The 23,325-nt window shown below is 40.3% G+C and overlaps 1 protein-coding gene across 1 annotated transcript; it reads right to left on the reverse strand.

The window, feature by feature from the left end:
- Positions 1-10,422: 10,422 nt before the first annotated feature.
- IDH1 (isocitrate dehydrogenase (NADP(+)) 1) lies at positions 10,423-22,521 on the reverse strand (the record flags this gene model as incomplete). The annotated part of the gene is made up of 8 exons (XM_084245197.1): positions 22,337-22,521; positions 19,481-19,772; positions 17,572-17,677; positions 16,083-16,260; positions 15,044-15,195; positions 12,653-12,793; positions 11,800-11,962; positions 10,423-10,513 (listed from the first exon to the last, which is right to left on the reverse strand). Exons 1-8 carry the CDS (start codon positions 22,456-22,458, stop codon positions 10,423-10,425), a joined length of 1,245 nt encoding a protein of 414 aa, XP_084101323.1. The 5' UTR covers positions 22,459-22,521.
- Between the last annotated feature and the right edge of the window lie 804 nt (positions 22,522-23,325).

The raw sequence follows: 23,325 nt of genomic DNA on the forward strand, positions 1-23,325 counted from the left end.
TACTTTTTGGGGCAAGGAGGCCTTTTTCTAAATCACACAAAAATCTCCTTATGTCTAGCATCGCCTGAGGCTGCATTTATGTGACGACTGCCCACATCCAGATCATTGCTTGGCATGTCTTTCTTTTTACCTCTTGTTCCATTGGTTAAGTCCTGTTTGCCAAAGTCCAGCTCAGGAAACTCACCCTTTGGGTTTTTTCCAGTGAAAAATTGACATCTGTGGAGTCATTTTAAAATGGAGCCAGGGAGGGAGCCATTACAGAAAAGATGCATTTGAAAGAGATTTTGATGAGGCAGAAAGGAATTGTTTTAAGAAAACTTCAAGCCAACCCGTTGTTTGAAAATTGTTGATTATGGGCTTTTAGCTGGAGAACAGAATCAGTTTTCTCTTCATCCTTGCTAGAGAATCAGTAACCAATTATGTGTAGCCAGGAACAGTTTTAGCGTGTGAACACTAATCAACTCTTTAACCATTTACTGCACCTTCTTTTCCTCTCTGGGAACCTCCCAAATTTCTCCCTCCTGAGGATATACTCTGGGTTTTCTGCTTCAGTCTCTATACCCCCAAATTGCAATTCTTTGATCCCAAATAAGTGTGCTTTGCAGCTCTTATCTGTCCTCTCAGGAGGCTTGTTGTTGGACCCCCCGCTATGATGCAGCAAGTGTGTCCAGGCCACATGGAAAGGTCCTGTGTGGATGAGTGCCCCACCTGGGGTCCCAGCCAGCAGACATGAGTGAGAAACATTCAAGACAACTCCAGTCACAGCCACTATCTGACTGCAGCTGCTTCGGGGCCCCCCAAGGGAGAATCGCTAGGTGAGAACTGCCTCTCCCAACCAAGTCAACCTCTGGAACGAACCATGAGCAATATTTATTGTTTTAAGCAGTAAATTTTGGGATAATTTATTCTGCAACAAAAGATGACCAGAACACCATCAATGTGACCTGGGTGCCTTTGTGCCTCTATTTATGAAATGAGGAAAATAATAGAACCACACGGTTATTGCAAGCATGAAATGAGTATTAATCAAACTTCTAGGAGGTTAATAAATGTTGGCTGCAGTTATTGGATCTAAATGATAACAATGCTCTACTGTGTATCTAAATGATAACAAAAGGACAAGCAAGCTAAAGAGGATGATAGCCCAGTTAACTCTGGGTCAATTCCAAAATGACATTAAATGTCTTGACCCTCTTATCCTCAGTGAAGACTGAAAGCCAATCACAAGAACTTGGCAATAGAGTGACTTCTATCTTAAGCACATCCTCAGATGACCTCTATCCTCAGGTTTGTCTGTGGAGTAAATGTACGTTCTAAATATAAATTATGGTTCCATTTAGTATCCTCTACCTCTCAGCTCTAGAGGGGGTAACTTTTTCTTTTATGTGGTCTTCAGAGCTTAAAGTATTTGTGGGTGCTAATCTGTTTTTGCAAGTCAAAGGATACTCTTTTATGGAAAATGCTACTTGAAGATACTTGAGCTATTTAGAAGCTCATTCTATAATACACAGCATTAGAAAAGGCTTTACTTCTCTCTTTTTCCAATCTGGGCACAGAGTGAGCTAAATCAAAGTATCTTGAAGACCTCCACTGCCCTTTTTAGTACACCACTAATTAAAAAAATTCTATAATTCCCACCGTACTTGTATATCCTTATTACATAGTTATTGTCAGTGTCCCCAGTGAGACCAGCAGACAACCATTGGAAGAAAGGCTTAGCAGAAGTTTAGACAGAGTTGATTAGAAGGATCTGGGGTCCTGAGACCACCCCCAGGGAGTTGGGGTTTCTCTCAAGGGATAGAAACCAAGAGGGACATTTTACCCCCAGCTGCCTGGCAGGGCAAGGATGCGCAGATGCCACGGGAGTCCTCAGAGAGCATTTGGAAAAATACTTAGAACTTTAGACCTTGGAAAATGCCAAATCATTAACCCATAAGTTCTGCTTCTTGCCCTGATCTCTATGTTTTTTTGGAGGTTCCTTTGAAATCTGGATTCACTGGCTAATTCAACTTTGTAATAATTAATCCCTAGGCAGAAAAAAAAAAAAAACAAAAGAGAAAATTGATGTGTAGGGTAGGGGGAGGTCGAGAGGGAGGTTGGGAAGAGTGGAGGTGAAGATGCACGCGTGCAAACACACACACACACACAGAGACACTCGGATGATGGAACAGTGTCAGCATCATTTTGGACTCTATCTGAAAACACTGTATCACAGCTGTGATAGTTTATTCCTGACATATCTGTGATTAATGAACTATATCATTAAGGTTTCCACATCCAAAGTAGCTATAACGCAAATATGCATTTTATCCAGGGGATACTGGGGAACTGTTACAGAGTTACGTGAGAAGTAGGACAAATATCCTGATATTGCAGACCCCTAAAGCATGAGGTGGTGAGACAAGGAGAATGTCAAGGTTGTGACTGGAAGACTGGTCAACATGGGCTGGAAGACTGGCCCGTGTCCAGTCCAAGATGTCCTTTCTTGTGTCAGCAAAGCTAAGCCTGAGAAACAGGCAAGATTAGAAAGGGAGTAGAATATACCTGATAACGCAGAACCTTGGCGTTGAATGTGTGTCTGGACAAGGCTAAATACTAAGAAAATGATTTATTGTCTAATAACTAGCATACATGGGGAGGGTTGCTGTTTGTATCACTAAAAATGAGCTGCACTGGGCATTCAGGACGCTTGAGCACGGAATGAGAGGCCTTGCGCATGTCCCCTGGGTCCCACTTCTCTTAAACTCTATTTTGTATCTGTCATTTCTTTGTTCCTCAGTTCTTTCTGATTCCTCTCTCAACCTTGCTCACAGGAGCTGGACTCTGGCATCCCAGGACCTAAAGAATCAAGAACTGCTGACTCACAAATGACCGTGTTTTATAAGGGGCCACAGCTGGCCCTGCCACTCTTCTGACCCCACCAGAGGGAGTTCCAGAAGGAATGACAAGACACCAAACCCAGGTTACTATTTGAAGGTGTCTGGGGGTTCAGAAGTGGAAGGCAGTAAGGAAGCTAAAAACAACTGGTTGGATAGTGGATCTCAGAGAAAGTCTCCTACAAATAAAAAATCTACCCAGGAGGGGGCATAAAATGTACAATACACCTTAAATTGTACCCATTTGTGATTACAGTTAATCATTCTTATCCTCTTTTTAAAATGGCTGATATTAGGTAATCAGACTGTTGTGTAAATATACTTGCTGTTTCTGGTAGCTTTTGCCTCTCTTCCTTTCCTGGTTGTCAACTCTTAGCATTCATTAGAGTTACCTTGAAGTTTGCTAACCTGGCGGTCCCTGGGACTCTACCTTCAGAGTCTGATTCTGTAGAACAGTCCAGGAATCTGCATTTGAGTGTCTAACTGAGTGTTCTGCCCATTTGCTCACATTTTGCTGCATGGCGGCCTTGATTCATATTTTTAGAAACATTTTATCTAGGTGTACTGAGAAAATTCTTGCTTTTTCTCTATCCTGTTACTTACTAGCTGAGCCTAGGCAAGTCACGTTTATTCTCTGGGCCTTGGTTTCCTCCTCTGCAAAATACAGTGGCAATTGTGCTGGGGATTAAATGAAATGTATGTATAGGATCACATGCACAAATGTGAACTCTGTCAACCTCTAGTGAGAAACTGAATACTTACTACAATGCTTCTGCAAGAAATTGTGTTTCAGTGCCAAACAAATGATTTCTTCAAACTTTGGAAACATGGCCTATTTGCAAGCTTGTAACTTGAACCTGGATAAAGTTATGTCATGTACAAAAAAATTTAGTCATTTCCTCCAGAAAACAACTTACTATCTGATGCCACACACTATGAGCTGAATTGGCAAGTCATTAATTTTGCATATAACTGTCTATACACTGCTTTTCCATAGTTCTAATTTACATGGTATATTTCCACTTTTATATCCCAGTTACTCAATCATGTGTCTCGAATCTGTCACCCTCCCACATCTCAGTATTCTATAAGGATTCATTCTTCTCTCTTCTTTGTATTTCTTTCCCAGTCTGCCCTATCACTACAGAATGTTATTAGCTGATTTTCCATAAGGTTAATACACATCAGAATGACAAAACCATGTTTAAGAAGATTATGCCAATTGAGACTAAAACTTGAAAAGTTGAGTAAACCAAACTGGATCTTCCACGAGCAATCGATGTAATGATAAATAAATAAATAATAAGTGGATTTATATTTGCTTGACAAAAGTTGCCTGTATAATATATATATATGTGGACCCTAAGTGCCAATTCAGAATTCTATATAATCTTGCCAGGCCACTCTATTTTTTGATCTTGGGGGAAGGATCAAGACTGATTTACCACAGTGAGGCCATGGCCTAGGCCAGTGTCTGGCACAGTAGGCCCTCAAAAATAAATTGTTGAATGTATGTACAGGTTTGGATTTCAGTAAGAGTTGAATTTCTCACAGATCTTTTTTTTTTTTAAAGATTTATTTATTTATGTATACAAGAGCTGGGGAACAGGCCAGAGATGTGGGGTGTGTGTATGTGTGTGTGTGTGTGTGTGTGTGTGTGTGTGTGTGTGTGAGAGAGAGGGAGGATTCACCAGAGACAGAGTGGGGAACAGAACAGGCAGTATGACCAAAGTACACTGCTGAGGGGAGCAGCGGGCGAGTCAGGAGAGGTGTGCTGTGCGGAGTGGGTTACTCCCTGGCTGGCTGGGGATTGAACTCATGCTGCAGTGGCTGTGGATAGCTTCATGGTGCTGTGCTTAACCCCTTGCGCCACCAGGGAGGCCCAGAATTTCTCTTAGATCTTGATTCAGTTGTTTATGTAATGCCTTTTATTTTGTTCTCTTATATTTTTACTGCCTTTCTTCAAATGATTCCTACTCATAGATGGTAGTGTATCAGTCCACAAGATGGGGATGAGATAAACCTCACATAGAGGAGAAACATTTATTTAAAAATCTTACTGCAGGGCCTCCCCTGGTGGCGCAGCGGTTGAGCGCTGTGCTGTGAGGCTGCCCACAGCCTCTGCAGCGCCAGTTCGTTCCCCGGCCGCCGGCGAGGGTCCCACCAAAAAAAAAAAAATCTTACTGCAACTTGTGCATGGCTGACTGGTGTGCCACAGCCCAGGCCCTCATTGACCAGACAAAGCCATTTCACTTTAGCAGCCTTTGTTGGACCCTGTGGACACTATTTTGGACACTTTGTGGACACTATTGGGGTGAGACAACTGGCCACTGTGGCCTTAGAAACTCTTTCCCCAATCTCCTGTTTGTTAAATAAACCCCGCTGCTGTTGGGCCCTGAATGCATTTGTGAGAACCCACAGCCAGTGGCCTATCCCTTAGCACTGTTTGAAGTACTATTTTAGGTACTGTTTTATTAGCATGCCTTTAAAAGTGTGATTGTCAAGAGTTGCCAGTGTCTCTCTCAGTCTTAATGCCTAACCCTTTCTCTAATAATTAGCTTCTCCTTTGATTTCCTATGACACTGACTTTCCCAGTATTTGAGATCGATCCTTCTTTGTACTTTCTGGCCCTTCTTTGTCTTTCTCTGATTCTTCTTCCTGCTTCTTTTTTTTTTTTTTTTTTAAAAAATGATTTACTTATGCATACAAGAACTGGAGTACAGGCCAGAGGTGTGGGGGGTGAGAAGATTCACCAGAGACAGAGTGGGGAACAGAACAGGCAGATGGACTGAAATAAACTGAGGGGAGCAGTGGGCGAGTCAGGAGAGGTCTGCTGTGCCATGTGGGTCACCTCCCTGGCCAGGGATTGAACTTGTGCTGCAGTGGCTGCGGATTGCTTCAGAGGCTGCATCTTAACCCCTAGCGCCACCAGGGAAGTCCCTTCCTGCTTCTTAACTGTGGCCAAATCAGTGACCATTTATTGTTCTTGCCTTTTTTTCTTCTTAGAGCATCTTTATTTTTAAGGCTACAACTACTGTCTACATCTCTGGCCCTAATTTCAATTCTTTGCCTTCAGATGCTGCTTGGAACTCTCCCATTGGGTTTTTTGCCTGTCTCAGATTCACTGTACCTATAATTGAACTCATCTTTGGCTTGGAACCAACAATCTTCTAGGGACTTGTCTATTTTTGACAGTGGTCCCTTAAGTGATTCAGTCATTCAGAATCAAGAAAAGAACGATTTTTAAGATAAATTTTTTTCATTCAGTTTTTAAGATTATCATTGAAATCTGACTATTGAGTGGATAATGTGACTTAATATATTTTAATTCCAAGACATATAAAGCAGTTATTTCCACTATAAAAAAATGTACTGAATGTTCTATCAGTTAATCCTAAAAACCAAGTTGGTAATGAAATCAAACAAAATAAATAGAACAGCCCTTAACTGTATTTCTTCCAAATGTTTACTATAAACTAAGTATAATAAATAATGTTTACATAGCAGATAATAGATGTTTATATAAACTAAGTATAATAGATACACATATGTGATAAATTACATAAATTTATAATAAATTATGAAGACTTTTTAGAGATTGGTAGAAGTACAAACTTTTAATGCAAAAGAAAAAGGAAGGTTAGGAAAAAATGTTTGGGTGATAGCAGTAACATGCTGGTTATTTCCTTGGGTCACACCCATTATTGTTGCAAAGATCCTTGTAATAAGAAAGGAGGTTCAAAGGTGACCAAACTCTCTTCAGAAATCATTCCAACCCTAGACCACTTAAGAGTACCTGGCAAATTTTCCCCCCAGGACTTTGAATATATCATCCCACTGTTTTCTGGATCCCATAGCTTATAATGAGAAATCAACTGTTTACTTTTATTGAGGAGTCTGTGGACATACTGAGTAGCCCCTCTCTTGTTCTCAAGTTTTCTCAGCATTGGCAGATTTTTTTTTAATGAAGTATGATAACACCTATTCTAAGGTCAGGTTACCTCAGAGTTAGAGCGAGGCTTTTTCTTTTTAATCTAAGATTTTTAACCCTATGTTTATAGCAAAGAAAACACAAGGTGTTAGCTACATAAAAAATAAATCCATTGACATGATTCCTGCTATATTACTATTTATAGGCAAAATAGTGGCCTGATATACTTCAAGAGTGACAGGTAGGGCCTCCCCGGTGGCACAGCGGGTTGAGCACCGCACTGTGAAGCTGTCTACAGGCTCTGCAGTGCGGGTTCAATCCCTGCCGGCCTGCAAGAATCCCACATGGCGCGGCAGACCTCTCCTGTCGTGCCTGCTGCATCTGCCTGTTCTGCTCTCTGCTCTGCCTCTGGTGAATCCTCTCACCCTCCTGCGCCTCTGGCCTGTACCCTAGCTCTTGTATAAAAATAAATAAATCTTTAAAAAAAAGTGACGGGTAATCTATATAATTAAAAAAAATTTGCAAAATATTTTAGGTGAAAAGGCTCGTCTTCTTGATTCTGATGTGTCATCTGCTCATGTGTCCTTGTTATGGGAAGCTTCAAAGATGTAGCCTAGAATCCAAATGGGTAATTGCACATATAAAGCAAGTGATAAGGTTCAAATACCACTATTGTATACAAAGCCATAATGAGCTTATTGCTGGAGATTTTGAGAAAGATTTGTTTGAACCACTTCCCAAAATGGAGAATTGGAATAGGAATAATTGTTGAGTAGGAAAATTCCATCCTTTTGTGTCTATCAAGTGCCCCTGCTTCCTTAGTCTTAGTCCCCCACCTTAGTCTTTCAATTACTCGTAAATTGTTTAGGAGATATAAGTACGTGTGTGTGTATGAAAGAATAAGAGAATGTATAAGTGTACCAAAGTAAACTGGCAAAGATTCTGGGATTTCCTTGTACTATTCTTTGCATTTTTTTGTAAGTTTGAAATATTGTCAAAATTAATTAGCATGTCGGGGCCTGCCCGGTGGCGCAGCGGTTGAGCGCTGGGTTGCGAAGCTGCCGGCGGCCTCTGCGGTGCCGGTTTGATCCCCGGCTGCTCCCCGGCCACTGGAGGAAGGTCCCACATGGCACGCAGACCTCTCCTGGCGCCCGCTGCTCCCCTCAGCAGTGTACTTCGCTCCTTCTGCCTGCTCTGCTCCCCGCTCTGGCTCTGGTGAATTCTCTCACCCTCCCGTGCTTCTGACTGTACCCAGTGCATGTATAAACAAAACAAACAAACAAATAAATAAATAAAGCATGCCTCTATAAAAAAAAAAAATTAATTAGCATATCACAATGTCTGCAAGACACCTCTTTCAGAGTCTGAGATACCATTTAAATTCAGTTGATCAAGTTTCTTGTTTAAGAGAAATTAGGAGTTTGAATGATACATTTTCCAAAATATTAAAAATAAAAAACTATGAAATAAAATCTCTACTAGGATAAAAGTACAAAATTTATACAAAGTCTTCCTTAATATTTTTTGTTACCTTCTAATCTTAACAGGAAGAGACAAGATCCTTAATTTGGAAGAAATTTTATTGTATTAATATTCAAATGGAGAAAGGAAATCACTTGTTAGGCCATGTCTTGGGAGGATTTTATATTATCAGGCAAGAATACAGGGGAGCTGTGATTCTCATTAAGATTATATTTGAAATGTTTTCAGTTAAAGAGTCCACCTAAGAAACTACTTATATTTTAGAGATTTTCAGTCCGAAGTTCTCATGTTCTCTGTCCCTGAATCCTGCTGCTTTCATTGTTGTGCTAAACAGCAGGCATTTTCCAGGTCAACAATTCTGATCCTGATGTTGTTAAACAGAATAAACCATTAGCCTCTGGATGGATTGGTCAGCATCTGTTGATCTGCTGATTATTTTAGAACATTAACTGGTTCATGGTTTTGTCGCCATGAATGCTCATATGATCAACTCCCAGGATGCCTGTGAGTGCAGGAAGGGCTACTTAAGATGCTTCAATTCTACACCATCCTTTTGTTCCACGTGATGCTTTCTTCTTTCATTCAAAATTAAAAATGTGCAGGCACAGCACAGTAGAAAGAGTCCTAGCTCACTATAAGGACTCCTGGGTGCGACGCTAAAATGGCCATCAACGTACTCTGAAACTTGATTAAAGCTCTGCTTGATGCTTCAAATTCAGTCCCCTTTAGTGATAACTCTGGGGCGCAGACCAACTTTTTGCCAGACGTGAAGTCAGAAAGTTGGAACCCTCCCCCCACATCTCCTGGGGCCCATCAATCCCCAATTTTCTTTTCTCAGGGTCGCTCCTGATCTCCCCATTCCCTGTGCCATTGTCTCAGAGTTCAGATCTTCATCATTTCCCACCTGAAGCTGAATATCTTTCTAACTGGTCTTCCTTCATTTGTCCACACCACTCCCTCTTCCCTGACTACCATTTACTCTTTACAAAAGCTGCCAAGAGACTATTTTTTAAATAAAGATATGATCCTATTTCTCCCTTCTAAAGTTTTCACTAACTCCCTATCACCTTCCACAATCCCTAAATTCTTCAGCAGTCTTTAGCACATAATAGTCATAATATTCCATGGCTACCCCTTTTGTTTTGTCTTTGGTCCTCTCTCTTGTACTATAGGATCCACATCTGCCTGTTTACTTACTCAATGAAGGCAGAGACTTCTAAAAATCAAATTCCTATGGCTAAGTCCTGGGATAGCACCTGACAACAAAAGGACGCTTGGTAAATAAAAACACAGGGGAAGAGTCATTAGTACTTAATTTTAATCGACAGTTAGATGAGAACAGTTCTAGTGTTTTAAATCAACTTCTGAAAAAAATCACATTTATATAAAAGAAATAAACTGGGCCAGCAAAAGTCCATAAAAGGTATAGCTATATTATTGCACTTGGGTGAAATATTCTGCCTAGGGTAGCACAATACTTAGGCCACACCTGTCCAGGAGGAGAAGACAAACACAGAGGACATCCCCGATGCCCTGGAGATTGATTCTGGATTCTAAATACTTCAGTGGCCTCAAAAATATGTAACATTTTCAAAACATTCAAGGAGAGCTCTTTACAAAATGACTGCTGTGTCTTCAATGTGTTTCAGTTACACCCACACTCTTCATTTCAAATCATGTACAAGTTCAAGGGGTAGCTCTACCTCACATCAAGGGACATCTGCTGCCAAAACCACCCAGCATCCTGGCCAGGGAGGTGGTAGAGGGAGGGGGTCTCTGCTTTCCACATAGTTAGGGAGCAATCTTGTGACTCTAGTTAAACCTTTCAAGCACTCTTCATTTTGGTCATTTGTATCAGAACATGAGAAAAAGTGACAGTGAGTATGAATGAGCACTAAAGTAACTCCTAGGCTACTAATAGAAAATAAAAATTTAAAAACTTGCTGCCACTTTCAAGTAGGTGGCATAACTATGTATAAGAAAAAGGCTGTAAACTTATAGAAAAGATAAACTCTGGTTTCCAAACAAATTACAAAGTTGGTTTTGCTTTATCCTTGAGTGTTATAGAGAAAAATGTAAACCAGTGAGCCGAGTTACCAGAAAACATATATCCTCCTTAGCTGAGGAATGATCTTAAAGTTTGGCCTGAGCTAGTTTTATTTTCAAGTTTTCTCCGAGTTTGTCCATGAACTCAAATGTATTCAAGTAGTCAGAACGTTGCACACTAATGGGAAAGAAAAAAAGGAAAGAAGGAAATTGAGTTTGTCTCTGATCTGGTATCAAAGAGAGTCATAATCCTAGAAATGCTACTTACCTTTGATTAATGTTAACAAGCTACAAATTTACGGTAAGTGGCTGACCTGGGTTCCAGGCAGGTTCCGCTGCAGTGGCAGCGGCCTGGCCACAGATACATTCATGCAGGTTTCTCATCATGAAGCTCTGAGGGTGAAACTATCACAGAGCTTCAGTTCAGACCAATATCTGGGAGCTGGAAACCACCCCACTTCTTATTCCTCATTCTTACAAAAACAAACGTCACTACACTACAGTTATGCTTTACCCACATTCCCACACACTGTCACAGGTGCTTACGAAAAAGTTAATGCTCTCAGCTCTATCAATGTCTTAAGGAAAAACAAAAGACAATGGATTGGCTAACATGATACTGCTGACAGGTGTCTATTCATATAGGCTACAAAGATTCCACACTGCTAAAAAGATTGCAAACACTATATAGCTTCATGCTGAAAGTTTAAGCTAAGACAGATGTAATGATGGGGTATATCTCTACTATGGTGATGTACCAGATCTCTGAGGACACACGAATGGGACATGAGATTGGTGTTCAACTTTAGCAGTGTTTCTTGAGGTGAGTCACTGTAACCAACTCTGACTTTGAGGGAGGAGTCTTGATTAGCAGCTAATTCAGCTGGATATGGGTTGCCATGTTCTCAGAAAACTGGTCAATTCCCGTACCCTACATACCTAACAGCTGGTTACAGATACTTAAGGGACAGACTGTGCCCAACAGGACATCTGATCCTGGTGCTGCTTACTTTTCCTATCTGTAAACTGCAGAAAATAAAGGGATGGAAAAATACAGGGAACCCTTTGTTTCTGTCTACAATTTTCTAATTAAACGGAACCCTGTCACCCATGACTGTCAACTAGATCAGGGGTCAGCAAACTGTAGCTTGGGCCACAGGCCCAATCTAGGCAGCAGCTGGTTGTGACATAGAGTTTGACTGGAAAGCAGCCACATCCTTTCACTTCTCTGTCACCTTTGACTGCTTTCCTGCCACAGAGACAAAGTTAAATAGTGGCGTGTTTCAGAGGATCTTATGTTCTATCAAATTTAAAATGTTTCTCATTAACAATTTACAAAGAGTGTTTACTGACCCCTGAACTAGATGAGTAATCATTTGGGTATTTTCAAAAAGCACTGATATATTTTGAGACTAAGCAACGATAAGTAATCTGACCAGAGAGTTCGGGGCATCTTAGACTTACTTGGGTAAACCTTTAATACAAGCAGCCAAGTCCTTGGTCATGAAGCCAGCTTCGATGGTCTCAACACAGACATCTTCCAAAGCCTTTGCAAATATGCCAAGCTCTTTATTATTATCAAGTTGAGCTCTGTGAGCTAACCCTCTTGTCCAGGCAAAAATGGAAGCTAAAAAGAAAAAAAAAGAAGCACTCTTCAATCGTACCAGTTAGAAAGATTCCTAAAACAAGTCACAGTTTCTAGACATAGAAGTTTTTTGTTTAGGTAACTGACTTCATTAGATGCTGTCCACACGGGACAAGACTTTTTGGAAAATTATAAATATTTAACCAAATAGAGACTAAAAAAAAAAAAAAATCTGCATTTTTGTGGAGGAAATATTTTGGGTTTCTTTAGTTTTAAGAAAGCACATTTTCACAGTGTAGCACTAGAAACTGAAGCTTAAGGCATTTGCTAATTTGGAAAAGGTCACAGTCTCTTCTACCTCTTGTCTATATTGGTCTCTTTCCAAGTTGCAATCTCTTTTTAAAGTGCTGTCCTTGAATCCTGGTTAGAAGGCTCTATCTCTGTGGCTTTTTGATTCTTAGCCAGATGTGACATTTTACTGCACTAGACGAAAAGAAACATGCTTGCAACAGCATTCTTCTCAGTAATTTATATTCTCCCACAAAATGGAAAAGCATATATCATGTATATTTCAGGAAGCATATTAAAGCAGCTCTTATCAGTAGAATGTTATCAGCTGGGTAATAATTTTACACACAAAGCATTAAATGGCAGAGGAAGGTGCCTGAGGCCTCTGCAGAGCAGCACTGACCAGTCAGTTAGAAGTCAGTGCAGCAGTAAACCCCTTCTTACCAATGGGATTGGTGGATGTCTCCTGCCCTTTCTGGTACATGCGGTAGTGACGTGTCACGGTCCCATGGGCAGCTTCTGCTTCTACTGTCTTGCCATCTGGACAAATCAGCACGCTGGTCATCATGCCAAGGGAGCCATAACCTACACGAGACACATGAGAGCAGGAAGTATTTGGTTCCACTACACGCAGAGCACTGGGTCTCAGAGAAGAGAGCAAAGGACTGAACCTTCTTGGTGAACACAACAAACAGGAGCACCTGCAGTTATCACTACATCTGCCTTTCAGAAAGCAGCGATTCCCCCTTCTGATCTCAGGCACAGTCTGCACAGGCTGCACTTTTTCCTCATTATGTCACTTGATCCGTGAGGAGGGCTCAGAGTCCAACCACCTGAACTACACCCTAGCTGTGTCACTGCTTAGCTTCTGTGGCCCAGCTTCCTTACTCATAAAATGGGCACAATGAAAGCACCTACTTCATTGGTGGATGTGAGAATTAGATTAATATGCACATATTCATGAACATACGTGAAAAGCATATATACTCCTATTCCTTAGTATATTACTATTCTTATGGGCAGATGTTCTGCTGCTGCAGAAAAGAGATCAATGGGATTTGTCTCTTGTCATCCAGCTGCACACACTCACCGTACTGGGAAGAAAAGACTGGTTAAAACAGGACGGGATGGACCCAACAACATACCTCTTGCCTTCCTTACCCTCTTTAATGGCCCCCATAAAACAACTCTATTCTGTGGTTTCCTATTCAGAGAACCACATGACAACTTTTACATCCATCTCATTGATTTTTCTTTTATTTATTCTTCTATACTGAATTGAAAGAACACTTTTCTCTGTTTTGCTACCTCCCAATAATAGCTGTGGAATTAATAATGCAACTTTATATTAGTCTGCTATGCTATTTTTCTTTTTTTGGTCTGAGAGTAAAGAAATAAACATTATTTGTTTTACTCATCTTTAAGTCCAAGTATAAAATTTCTGTGTGAGATTACTAGCTCCTTTCATCTCATTGTGCTAGAGAACTTTGGGACCACACCTAGGGTGAGTTTGTCTATTAATATTGAGACACTAGTTAGCAGCACTGTCAAAATAGAGGACAAAAATGAAGTATTTGTGTTGAGTCCAAAGCAGTTTATGCCTCTAGGGAAGGAAGGTAAGGACTGATCTCCTGCCTTTTAACCTGTTAAGTGGCTTTGAGGTGACATTTATCCACAGCCTGGCCCAGAGAGAGTCTTGGTTCCAGGCATCTTATGCACTGTTGGACACCACACTTATGCGCTATTTCACAGTCATTCGTACCTCCATAACTTGAAATTTACATTTGTTCTCTCCAGACTCTTCTTATTGCCATGAGGACTAGTAGAAACACTGGCATGATTTGGGTCACTTTCCAAGAACTCCGATGACAAGGAGGAGTTTTCACTACCCACCAGAAGTTATCACAAAGCAATACTCCTTCCTCTACTGCACCCAGAACAGACAATTGTGCAGATACAGAGAAGCAGAGGAGGGGAAAGAGAGTTGTGCAACTACCTATGTTACATCAGGTGATCTTTAACCAGTGAATCTATGGGTGGAGGTTCAATCTAATAGAGTTGGAGATAGAGATAGATTAACATTCCATAAAAGAAGGGAAAAGCAGTGTTTCTTGAGAAAAAGCATCATAATTAAAGTCAATGCAAACAGTCATCAGGAGCAATTCAAGTTAATGACACTGAACTGGAAGGGCAACTTGGTGCTGAGGACACCAGGAATGGGAACATTTCTGTTGGTTTGGTCTTTACTCTGGCATGAAGTCCCTGGTTCCTGGAACTTTTGTGAACAGCCTTGGCCTCCATTCTTTTGTATTTACAGTTAAACATAGTATCAGAATAACTATCAAGACTGGGCAGATGGGGCATGATGCCCAGGTACCTTTTGCCATAAGAATGAGCTCCTGGAAAATCTTGATTACTAGACAACCCAATCCCCTCATTTTACCCCTCCTTTCCTGAGGACATGCATTTTTTTTTATATCCTCATCAGAGGAAAATATGGGAGTGGAGAGGAGGTGATTTTCAGATCATGCAGTTGGGCTATCTCTTGCAGACTTTAAAACTTCAAGTGGAGAAAAAGGTTGAGAGATAAACTCTTGCTAACATATAAACCCAATGAGTTATGTCCTGGGTGGCCTTGCATGAAGTCACCTCTCTGGACTGAGCCTAATTTCCTCCTGTGTCAGCTGAGAAGAGGGACCTCAGTGCCTTGTGATGCTGCAATTTCATGATTTTACAAAGAGCTATATAACCCCCTTCCCAAACTGGAGCACCACTGTGGCTCGCCCTGCCTGCCATGGGCCATGTGCACCGCTCCACGGTCCTTCAGTGCCTTACCTTGGGCCACGGAGTCCGACTGCACGTCGCCATCGTAGTTCTTACAGGCCCAAATGAAGCCTCCCTCTGATTTCATAGCTTGAGCCACCATGTCATCAATGAGCCGGTGCTCGTACCAGATGTTTTTGGCTTCAAACTTGGATTTGTACTGCCTAAGAAATAAGCGAATGAAAAAAGAAAACTAGTTTTGTTAGGGACTTTATCTGCTTCTCCAAAGGGGGTGAGAATGGAAATAGCATTTTTTACTAGATGTAGCACAAACTTGGGAATCTGACAGATAAGAGCTTGAATCTCTGCCCAATCATTTTCTAGTGGTGAAACCCTATCTGTAAGGGTGATTTAACCCATTTTGTAGAAGTGCTAGAAACAATTGAGACAGTAGAGTGTCCCACGTACTACTGTATAGTGTCAACTTACTGCTGATCAGATGTGTGAGAGTTTAACAATGTCAAAAGGGGGAAAAGACTACTGTATTGTGTGGTATTGGTAAAGAAACTAGGACAGCTTCTATACTTTTTATAGATGGGGAGTGGAAAGAGGAATTAAAATACCTGATAAAAATTACCTAAAATCTGTGTCCCAGATTGAACACTTACACCTAAAATGGAGTTACACCATTTTAAAAGTTAACACATGCTCACTGTCATGGAACCCAAAGTTATAACAAATGTTGACTGAAGTTCAAGTGCCTACACTAAAGCAGAGTTTTAAATCACACCCATGGGTTTAAGAGAGAAGGGACATGGATCCAATCAAAAGTCATATACTTCAAAAATTAGAACTCTCTGTCACTAACAGGAACCTTGATTCAAACAAACAATTCTGGCTCTGAAATAAATAAAAGTGGGATCCTCCTTGAGAACACATTTACTCTAAAAAAAATTCGAGTGATTTTGTTTCACTCTTGCTAAATCTCAGTATGCCTTCATCTTTAAAAAGCCAGCAACAATTTTCACTTAATGTGTCTCACACACGGGTAAGGAAATAAATTCTACACTTTAAATACTAGCTTACTTAAGAAAAAAAGAACTATAGTTACTTGTCATATATGTCTTGAAAGATATCTTTAAAACGTCCATCATATTTCTTCAGAATAGTGTTCTTGGTGCTCAAATACAATGGCCAACTCTTAGACAGAGCCATCTGGAAAGAACTGTGTGCAAAATCTTCAATTGACTTATCTTGATTGTACATCCCCATGGCAACACCACCACCATCTGGACAGCACCAATGACAGAAAAAGGAGAAAAGGCAAGTGGGGTTTAGCTGCAACAAGTCTATATCCACATGGCACCAAAACCCAACCCCAGCTCCCACATCTGAGCCCAGGTTTCCAAAAGATCCAGCCAATCTTTCCACCTGGAAAATCCCATGAGTTCCTGAGGCACAAAACAGGAGGCAAGTCAGCTCTAAATAAGGACATTCTTGCTTGTTTTGAAAGGGCCAGAGAAATGGAAAAACAGGGTCTGATGGGTCCTGAAGATAGTGCAACACCTAAAAGTACCAATATGACCAGAACTACACTGGAGTGAATCATTTTTAAACTGTCTTTTCATACTTTTAAAATTTCAGACATGTATTTTCTATCCTAAATGTGTATTCCATCCTCAGCTACTGTGAAAAATTTGCATTTTGGTTATTGAATGGAAATTCTTATAATTTTCTGGAGGATATGGAAAGTTCCTACTGCCATTAGTAGAAATAATTACATTACATGAAATCACTGGCATTTCATAACTCTATTAGTTGAATTCTGTTATTACTCAGAGTCAGATCTTGAATTCATGCCACGGCCCAGGGCCAATGTGAGCTTAGCCAGTGAATAAAGCTGAAACCGGCAGAACTAGATTTTATTAAAATGATGTGACATAGAAGAAGCAAAGAAAACAAAAGCCAGGTAAGTTTCAAGAGTTTGTTTGGGTCATTACTTTAAACAACTTCGGCAGAGAACAGAGGGTCCTCTGTTCTTTCAACAATGTTTGGGTGGGATTTGCCATAACAGGCCTTTGAAGCAGCAGGACAGTGGGAAAGAAAAGGCAAAGAACAAACATTACACTGTCACAAAATAAATACTCAGAAGGGCAGAAGAAAATGTCAGCAAATAGACAACACAAGCATTTCAAATACACACCTTACTAGAGCAAAAAGCAAGATTACAAGACAGGTGACTTGTAGCTATTAATGTTGAATTTATATGTCATATAATTATTTAATTTATATAATTCTGCACCACAGATTCCTGCCAACCTTCCCTCATGTTTTGAGAGAAGTATATAATTATCTACTTTTTTGGTCTATATTCATTGCCAGTGAAGTGTTCTGTCCCATTTGTGTTTTATCCATGCTATAGGGAGACATGAAAACCAACTATCTTCTTATGTTAGATTTTGGGTCCCTCAGAAATGTTGTAGATTCACGTCATACTTTTCGGCAATCACACAACTAATTTTAAAGTCATTAATAATGTTATTTAATTGACCTGTGGGGGAAAAAATCAAAGACGTAGCACACGATGGACTTATACATACCTTCAAAGTTATGTACTATGTATGTCTGTTTTGGGGATCCATCACTTGGTGTGTAGGTTATCTCCACTTTACCAGGCCCAGGAACAACAAAATCAGTTGCTCTGTACTGAGGTGGGGGGAGGGGAAAAACAATGAAACAAAGCTATCCTAGCAGGAATTATAAGGATGTAGAGAAGATCACAGAATATAGAGATGAAAGACACATAGACAAACAGGGCTGTGTGGTTTGATCTTCAAGATGGGAATGAAGAGATTGAGAGTTTCCAAAACTGGAAATTAAAAAATCAGTTTACTGGGTGTCTACCACGTACAGGACAGTATTATGAGCACTGATAGGGAGAAGCAGTAACATATCTTCCCTTAGGAAGTTTACAACCTGAAAAAGACATACATAAGTGAGAAGCAGCAATATAAAATCTTTCAACTGTAAAGGGAGCATAGGTTAAAAATGCTCTAGGATTCCAGGGAAAGAGTGACTTTGGAGGTCAAGAAGTCTTCGTATAGGGGGATGATAATATACTAGTTGCGGCATTGCAGATGATTATGAGAGAACTAAGGCTTTGTCTTTGTTATACGAGACACATGCTATAAGCAATTCACTTGCATCATCTCATTATCTCACTTGACTTTTAGGTAAATCTTAAAAGGGAGGGACTGTGATGTAGAGGAAATCATGCATCAATGTTAGAAGATCTGGGATCTGGTCCTTGGATCTTCAGGGTTCAGTGTCTTCTTGGTTATCATCACTATTAACTTCAGGCTCAGGATGCGTCAACATAAGCAATCGTTCGTTCTCAAACAGCTATGACAGGCTGATGACCTTGAAGATAGGGTCATCCAAGGACAGCCACTTATCCCATGGGCATGGGCTACTCTAGTGGAAATGTGTGCCTGGCCCACAACAGGGCATCTGTAAATCTTTGCTGCATTGTACTTCTTCAATGACTTAGATTAGAATGCTTTCAGAGTCAGGTACTAGTAAATGCCAGCCACATCATTTCTTTATATTTGTGTGAAGTAGTATTAATGACAGCTGGCAAGCATTGTCAGAGAATGGGAAGATTAAATATTCTATGCAGTACATATCTGACATATGAATTCCTTCACAATGGGTGGCAATTTATTCCCATATCTCAAGAGAAGAAAGAAGGCGGCAAAGCACCATAAATGCTTCTCAGTTACAATATGGAATTTTTTGTTTAGTTGCCAACTTGATGCTTAATTTGACAACGAGAGTATTTAGACAGAAACACAAAACTATACTTTTTAGTTTTTCAAGCAGAAAAGGAATGTTTTAAATGAACTACTTTCAACTATTGAGTCAATTTTTCTTTTTTTATGCATGAAGTTATGATGCTTAATATAATCTTTGGTGGTTCTCAGTGCTGTCTGCACACTAGGATCACCTGGGGAGATTTAAAATGCCTACATATCACGGAATTCAGATTCAATTAGTGTAGGAGGGAGTTAGGCAATGGAATTAAAACAAAGAAACATTTTTTTTTTTTAAAGCAAATCAAACACACACACACACACAAACCCATAATGTATCCTATTGTACAGCTGGGGCTGAGAACCACTGATTTGGCTGAATAAACCACCTGAAATTACCTACACAAAAAACAGCAATAGCAGCTGACTTACCCTAATAAGATGATGAAGGAAGAAAAAAATATGCCTGAAAAAATTCCTTGGTGTTTAGACAGGGGCTTATTTGTGAGCTTATCTATATTTACTTTTATCAAAATTTATGCAAATATACCGACATACAAACATGCATTTCTCCATTTTGCACCTTGCTTAATCAGAGTAGATACCAGAAGAAGAAAACCCATATAAATCAGATGTGCTGGGCAGCCAAGACAATGAAAAAGAATATGGCACATCAAATTTTGCCCACACAACTTACTTGGTCCCCATAAGCATGTCGGCCTATGATGATGGGTTTTACCCATCCGCTCACAAGCCGGGGGATATTTTTGCAGATAATGGCCTCCCTGAAGACAGTGCCACCCAGAATATTTCGGATGGTGCCATTTGGTGATTTCCACATTTGCTTCAATTTGAACTCCTCAACTCTCTTCTCATCGGGGGTGATGGTAGCACACTTGACACCAACGTTATACTTCTTGATAGCTTCTGCAGCATCCTTGGTGACCTGGTCATTGGTGGCATCACGATTCTCTATTCCTAAATCATAGCTGGAAGGGAAACATTGCAAGCATGACTCTCCAGGTGCAAGCTGATAGGTGACTGAGCGTGCTGCATTCTATCACCATGTATCATCCTGTGAATGGTGATGGCATGCAGAGCGTGCACTGCAAAAGTAAAAGCTCCATATGCCTAAATCTAGCCTTGGTGCACACTGGACAAGGAAGGTGGCTGCCAATTAAAAACTGCCGAAGAGAGGCTGCAGTGCCGTGGGAAGCTGTTGGGAAGGTCACTGAAAGGCAACCATTGTGCACTGCTCCTTTACTGATTCTTCATCACAGAGGCCTAACAGCACATGAACAACTCCCCTGCAAACTTCCTTCCATATAATTAGTGTAGAATGTAAGACTAAACACCAATATATTTTTCCCTTAGTAAATATTGTGCTCTAAAAATAAAGGGATCAGAGGATTTAAAGGACTTTGTATTTTGGCATTAAAGTGGTGGGAGTTATAGATGGGACAGACATGTTAGTTTGACAGTGCCAGAAATGCTAACGACTCCTCCATGAATGCTAGTTAGCCATCTGATGAATCTTTTCTTCATTCTTGGGCAAGTCTATTTGTCGTGGAATGAAGCCCACAGTTTACTTTAAGTAAAAAAGCAGGAAAAACAAACCAGTAATATACTACTTTGATTTGTTAAAAAGTTTTTCGCCATCAAAATCTGCTAAGCTATTAAGTCTCTACATTTACTTTTTATTCTTGTATATTCCTTTCTTTAGATATCCTAAATCAGGATGCAAATATAAGGATAGCAATCTTGATGATTTTCCAAATAAATAATTCCATACTGCTTCAACCTAGCTAATTCCTATCAATTAAATAAAGCCATTGACTCTCTTTTCTTCTGGCATAGGAAATGTTGAATACCGACAACTGCCCAATCCAATAAGCGGTGTGATCAACAATTTTCACTTCATAGGAATCAATTTTTATCAGAAGAACCTATCAGCAAAAGAGTGGATTTTTTACTTCTCTTTTTAACATTTCTAAGAAAATAGAACAGATAAATAGCTTGGGGTACTATCTGCAGGAACAAAACAAAGGACTCACTTTACATCCCTCAAAAACAATCAGTCATGTAATAACAACAATTTAAAGCTTGTTTGAGCCTCCAAACAGTCTTTGGGCTGTACCCAGTGCTTTTCCTTCTGGCCTGATGATTGTCCTTTAGAATTCCCTAGACTTGTAGGTGAAGGACTCCCAAAGCATCTCTGCTGCTATTAAACTGTCAAGAACTCCGTAAACTCATTATTGTCCTGTAGACAAATGACACAGGAGGATATTTGTAAAATGCACCTTTAACCCACCTGAATGATGTTCTGATGTTTTGTTTCCTATATGTCTGGTTAATCTCTGTAGGTATTTGCTTCTCATGGTTGCAATAGTTATTATTAATGGCTTCAGTTTAGAATAATTACAGAGTGTCTAATGAGACTATGTGAATTAAAAGTCTACACCCAAGCTAATGCTAAGTCCTCAGCACACAGCCTGACCAATAATTCTGGGTTAAGGCAAACACACTTAGAATTGCCAATAATTTGCCTGGAGTATGTTGTTCAACATTTTACCATGCCAGTCTTCAGCCACTTCACCCTTGCAAAAATCCTGTCCCTATCTAGTTCAAATATATAAAAAGCATGAGCAAATTTATGAAAAACACAGGACTGAAAGATGAAAGAATTCCATTGGAAGTTTGTATCTGTCTCCAAACACTTTAAATATGAGGCAATCGTTCAAGTCTCTAGGATAAAAATGGTTTAAAGGAACTTCTACTGAAACGTGGGCATTGGATTAAATAACTCTAAGGTTTTTTTCTGTTATGATTGGAGAAAAAAGGCAAAGGCAAGGAATGAAAAGGGGGTAAGGTCCATTGATTAGTTAAGCAGAGTGCTAGAAAGTAGACCTTGAAAAGACGAATTATGTTTATATATTTACTTCACTGATTTAATAGAGGATGTACCTCCACTATTTTCACTTTAACAAATGCTTTGTGTTACTCCTGGCTACTGATTTATCACATGAAAACCTTCACAGGAAACAGAGGCTTGGACAGAAGTGAGAATTACTTTGTTTTCATCATAATTCTCTTCTGAACAACAAAAAGTCCAGTTTTCCTAACAAAATTAAAATAGACCATTTATTTAGGCATCCCTCCACAAAAGCTCTATTCATAAAATACAGCAATGTCTATATAAAAATCCAGTGTAGGGCCTTCCCTAGTGGTGCAGCGGTTGAGTGCTGGGCTATGAAGCTGCTCGCAGCCTCTGCAGCACCGGTTCCATCTCCGGCTGCCAGCGAGGGTCCCACATGGTGCGACAGACCTCTCCTGCCTGGCCCGCTGCTCCCCTCAGCAGTGTATTTCGTCAGTCTGCCTGTTCTGTTCCCCGCTCTGGTGAATTCTCTTACTCTCCTGCGCTTCTGACTGTACCCAGTGCTTGTATAAATAAATAAATAAAATCTTAAAAAAAAAAAAAAATCCAGCGTATTACCCTAAAATCCGTTAAGACTATAATTTTTGATTTGGCTACTTGAAGGAGTAGTTCATTCACCTGTGCAGGTCCAATTCCACATAGGGGAAAATGAGTTTTTCCTTAATTAATTCCCAAATGATTCTTGTCATTTCATCTCCTTGCATCTCTACCACAGAACCACCACGGATTTTTTGAGACATTTTGACTTCAATAAACCTTTAAAAAGAAAAAAGATAAGACACAAGTTTTATTTCATTATAGTGTAAAAACAAAATACAAACTATTCTGTGAAATAATTCATGTAACATGACTACATAAAAAGCTAATCATAGGGCCTCCCCGGTGGCGCAGCGGTTGAGCGCTGGGTTGCGAAGCTGTTCGCGGCCTCTGCGGCGCCGGTTCCATCCCCGGCTGCTCCCCGGCCAACGGAGGAGGGTCCCGCATGGCGCGCAGACCTCTCCTGCCGCCCGCTGCTCCCCTCAGCAGTGTGCTTCGGTCCTTCTGCCTGTTCTGCAACCCACTCTGGCTCTGGTGAATTCTCTCACCCTCCCGCGCTTCTGACTGTACCCGGTGCATGTATAAACAAAACAAACAAACAAACAAATAAATAAATAAAACATGCCTCTATTAAAAAAAAAAATCTTAAAAAAAAAAAAAAGCTAATCATAACAATTACATTTACCATTAGAATTGAGCATGTTCTTTATATACAGCATTGTACATGCTTTGTATGTGGTTTCTGAGTCAGTGTTCATAAGTCTTGAAAAATGGAAATCATTTTTCCATTTCATTTGATTAAAAAGATAACTTTCTTAAGGCCATTCTGCTAAAGTATGGGGTTAAAATGTCCTTAATAACGTAATTACTATTCTTTTTTTTTTTTAAGTTTTATTTTATTTATATTTTTCATTTATTTATGCAAGCACTGGGTACAGTCAGAAGCGCGGGAGGGCGAGAGAATTCACCAGAGCCAGAGCGGGGGGCAGAGCAGGCAGAAGGACCGAAGTACACCGCTGAGGGGAGCAGCGGGCGGCAGGAGAGGTCTGCGCGCCATGTGGGAGCCTCGT

This window comes from Talpa europaea (genome assembly GCF_964194135.1).
Source record: "Talpa europaea genome assembly, chromosome: 1".
Lineage (NCBI taxonomy): Eukaryota > Metazoa > Chordata > Mammalia > Eulipotyphla > Talpidae > Talpa > Talpa europaea.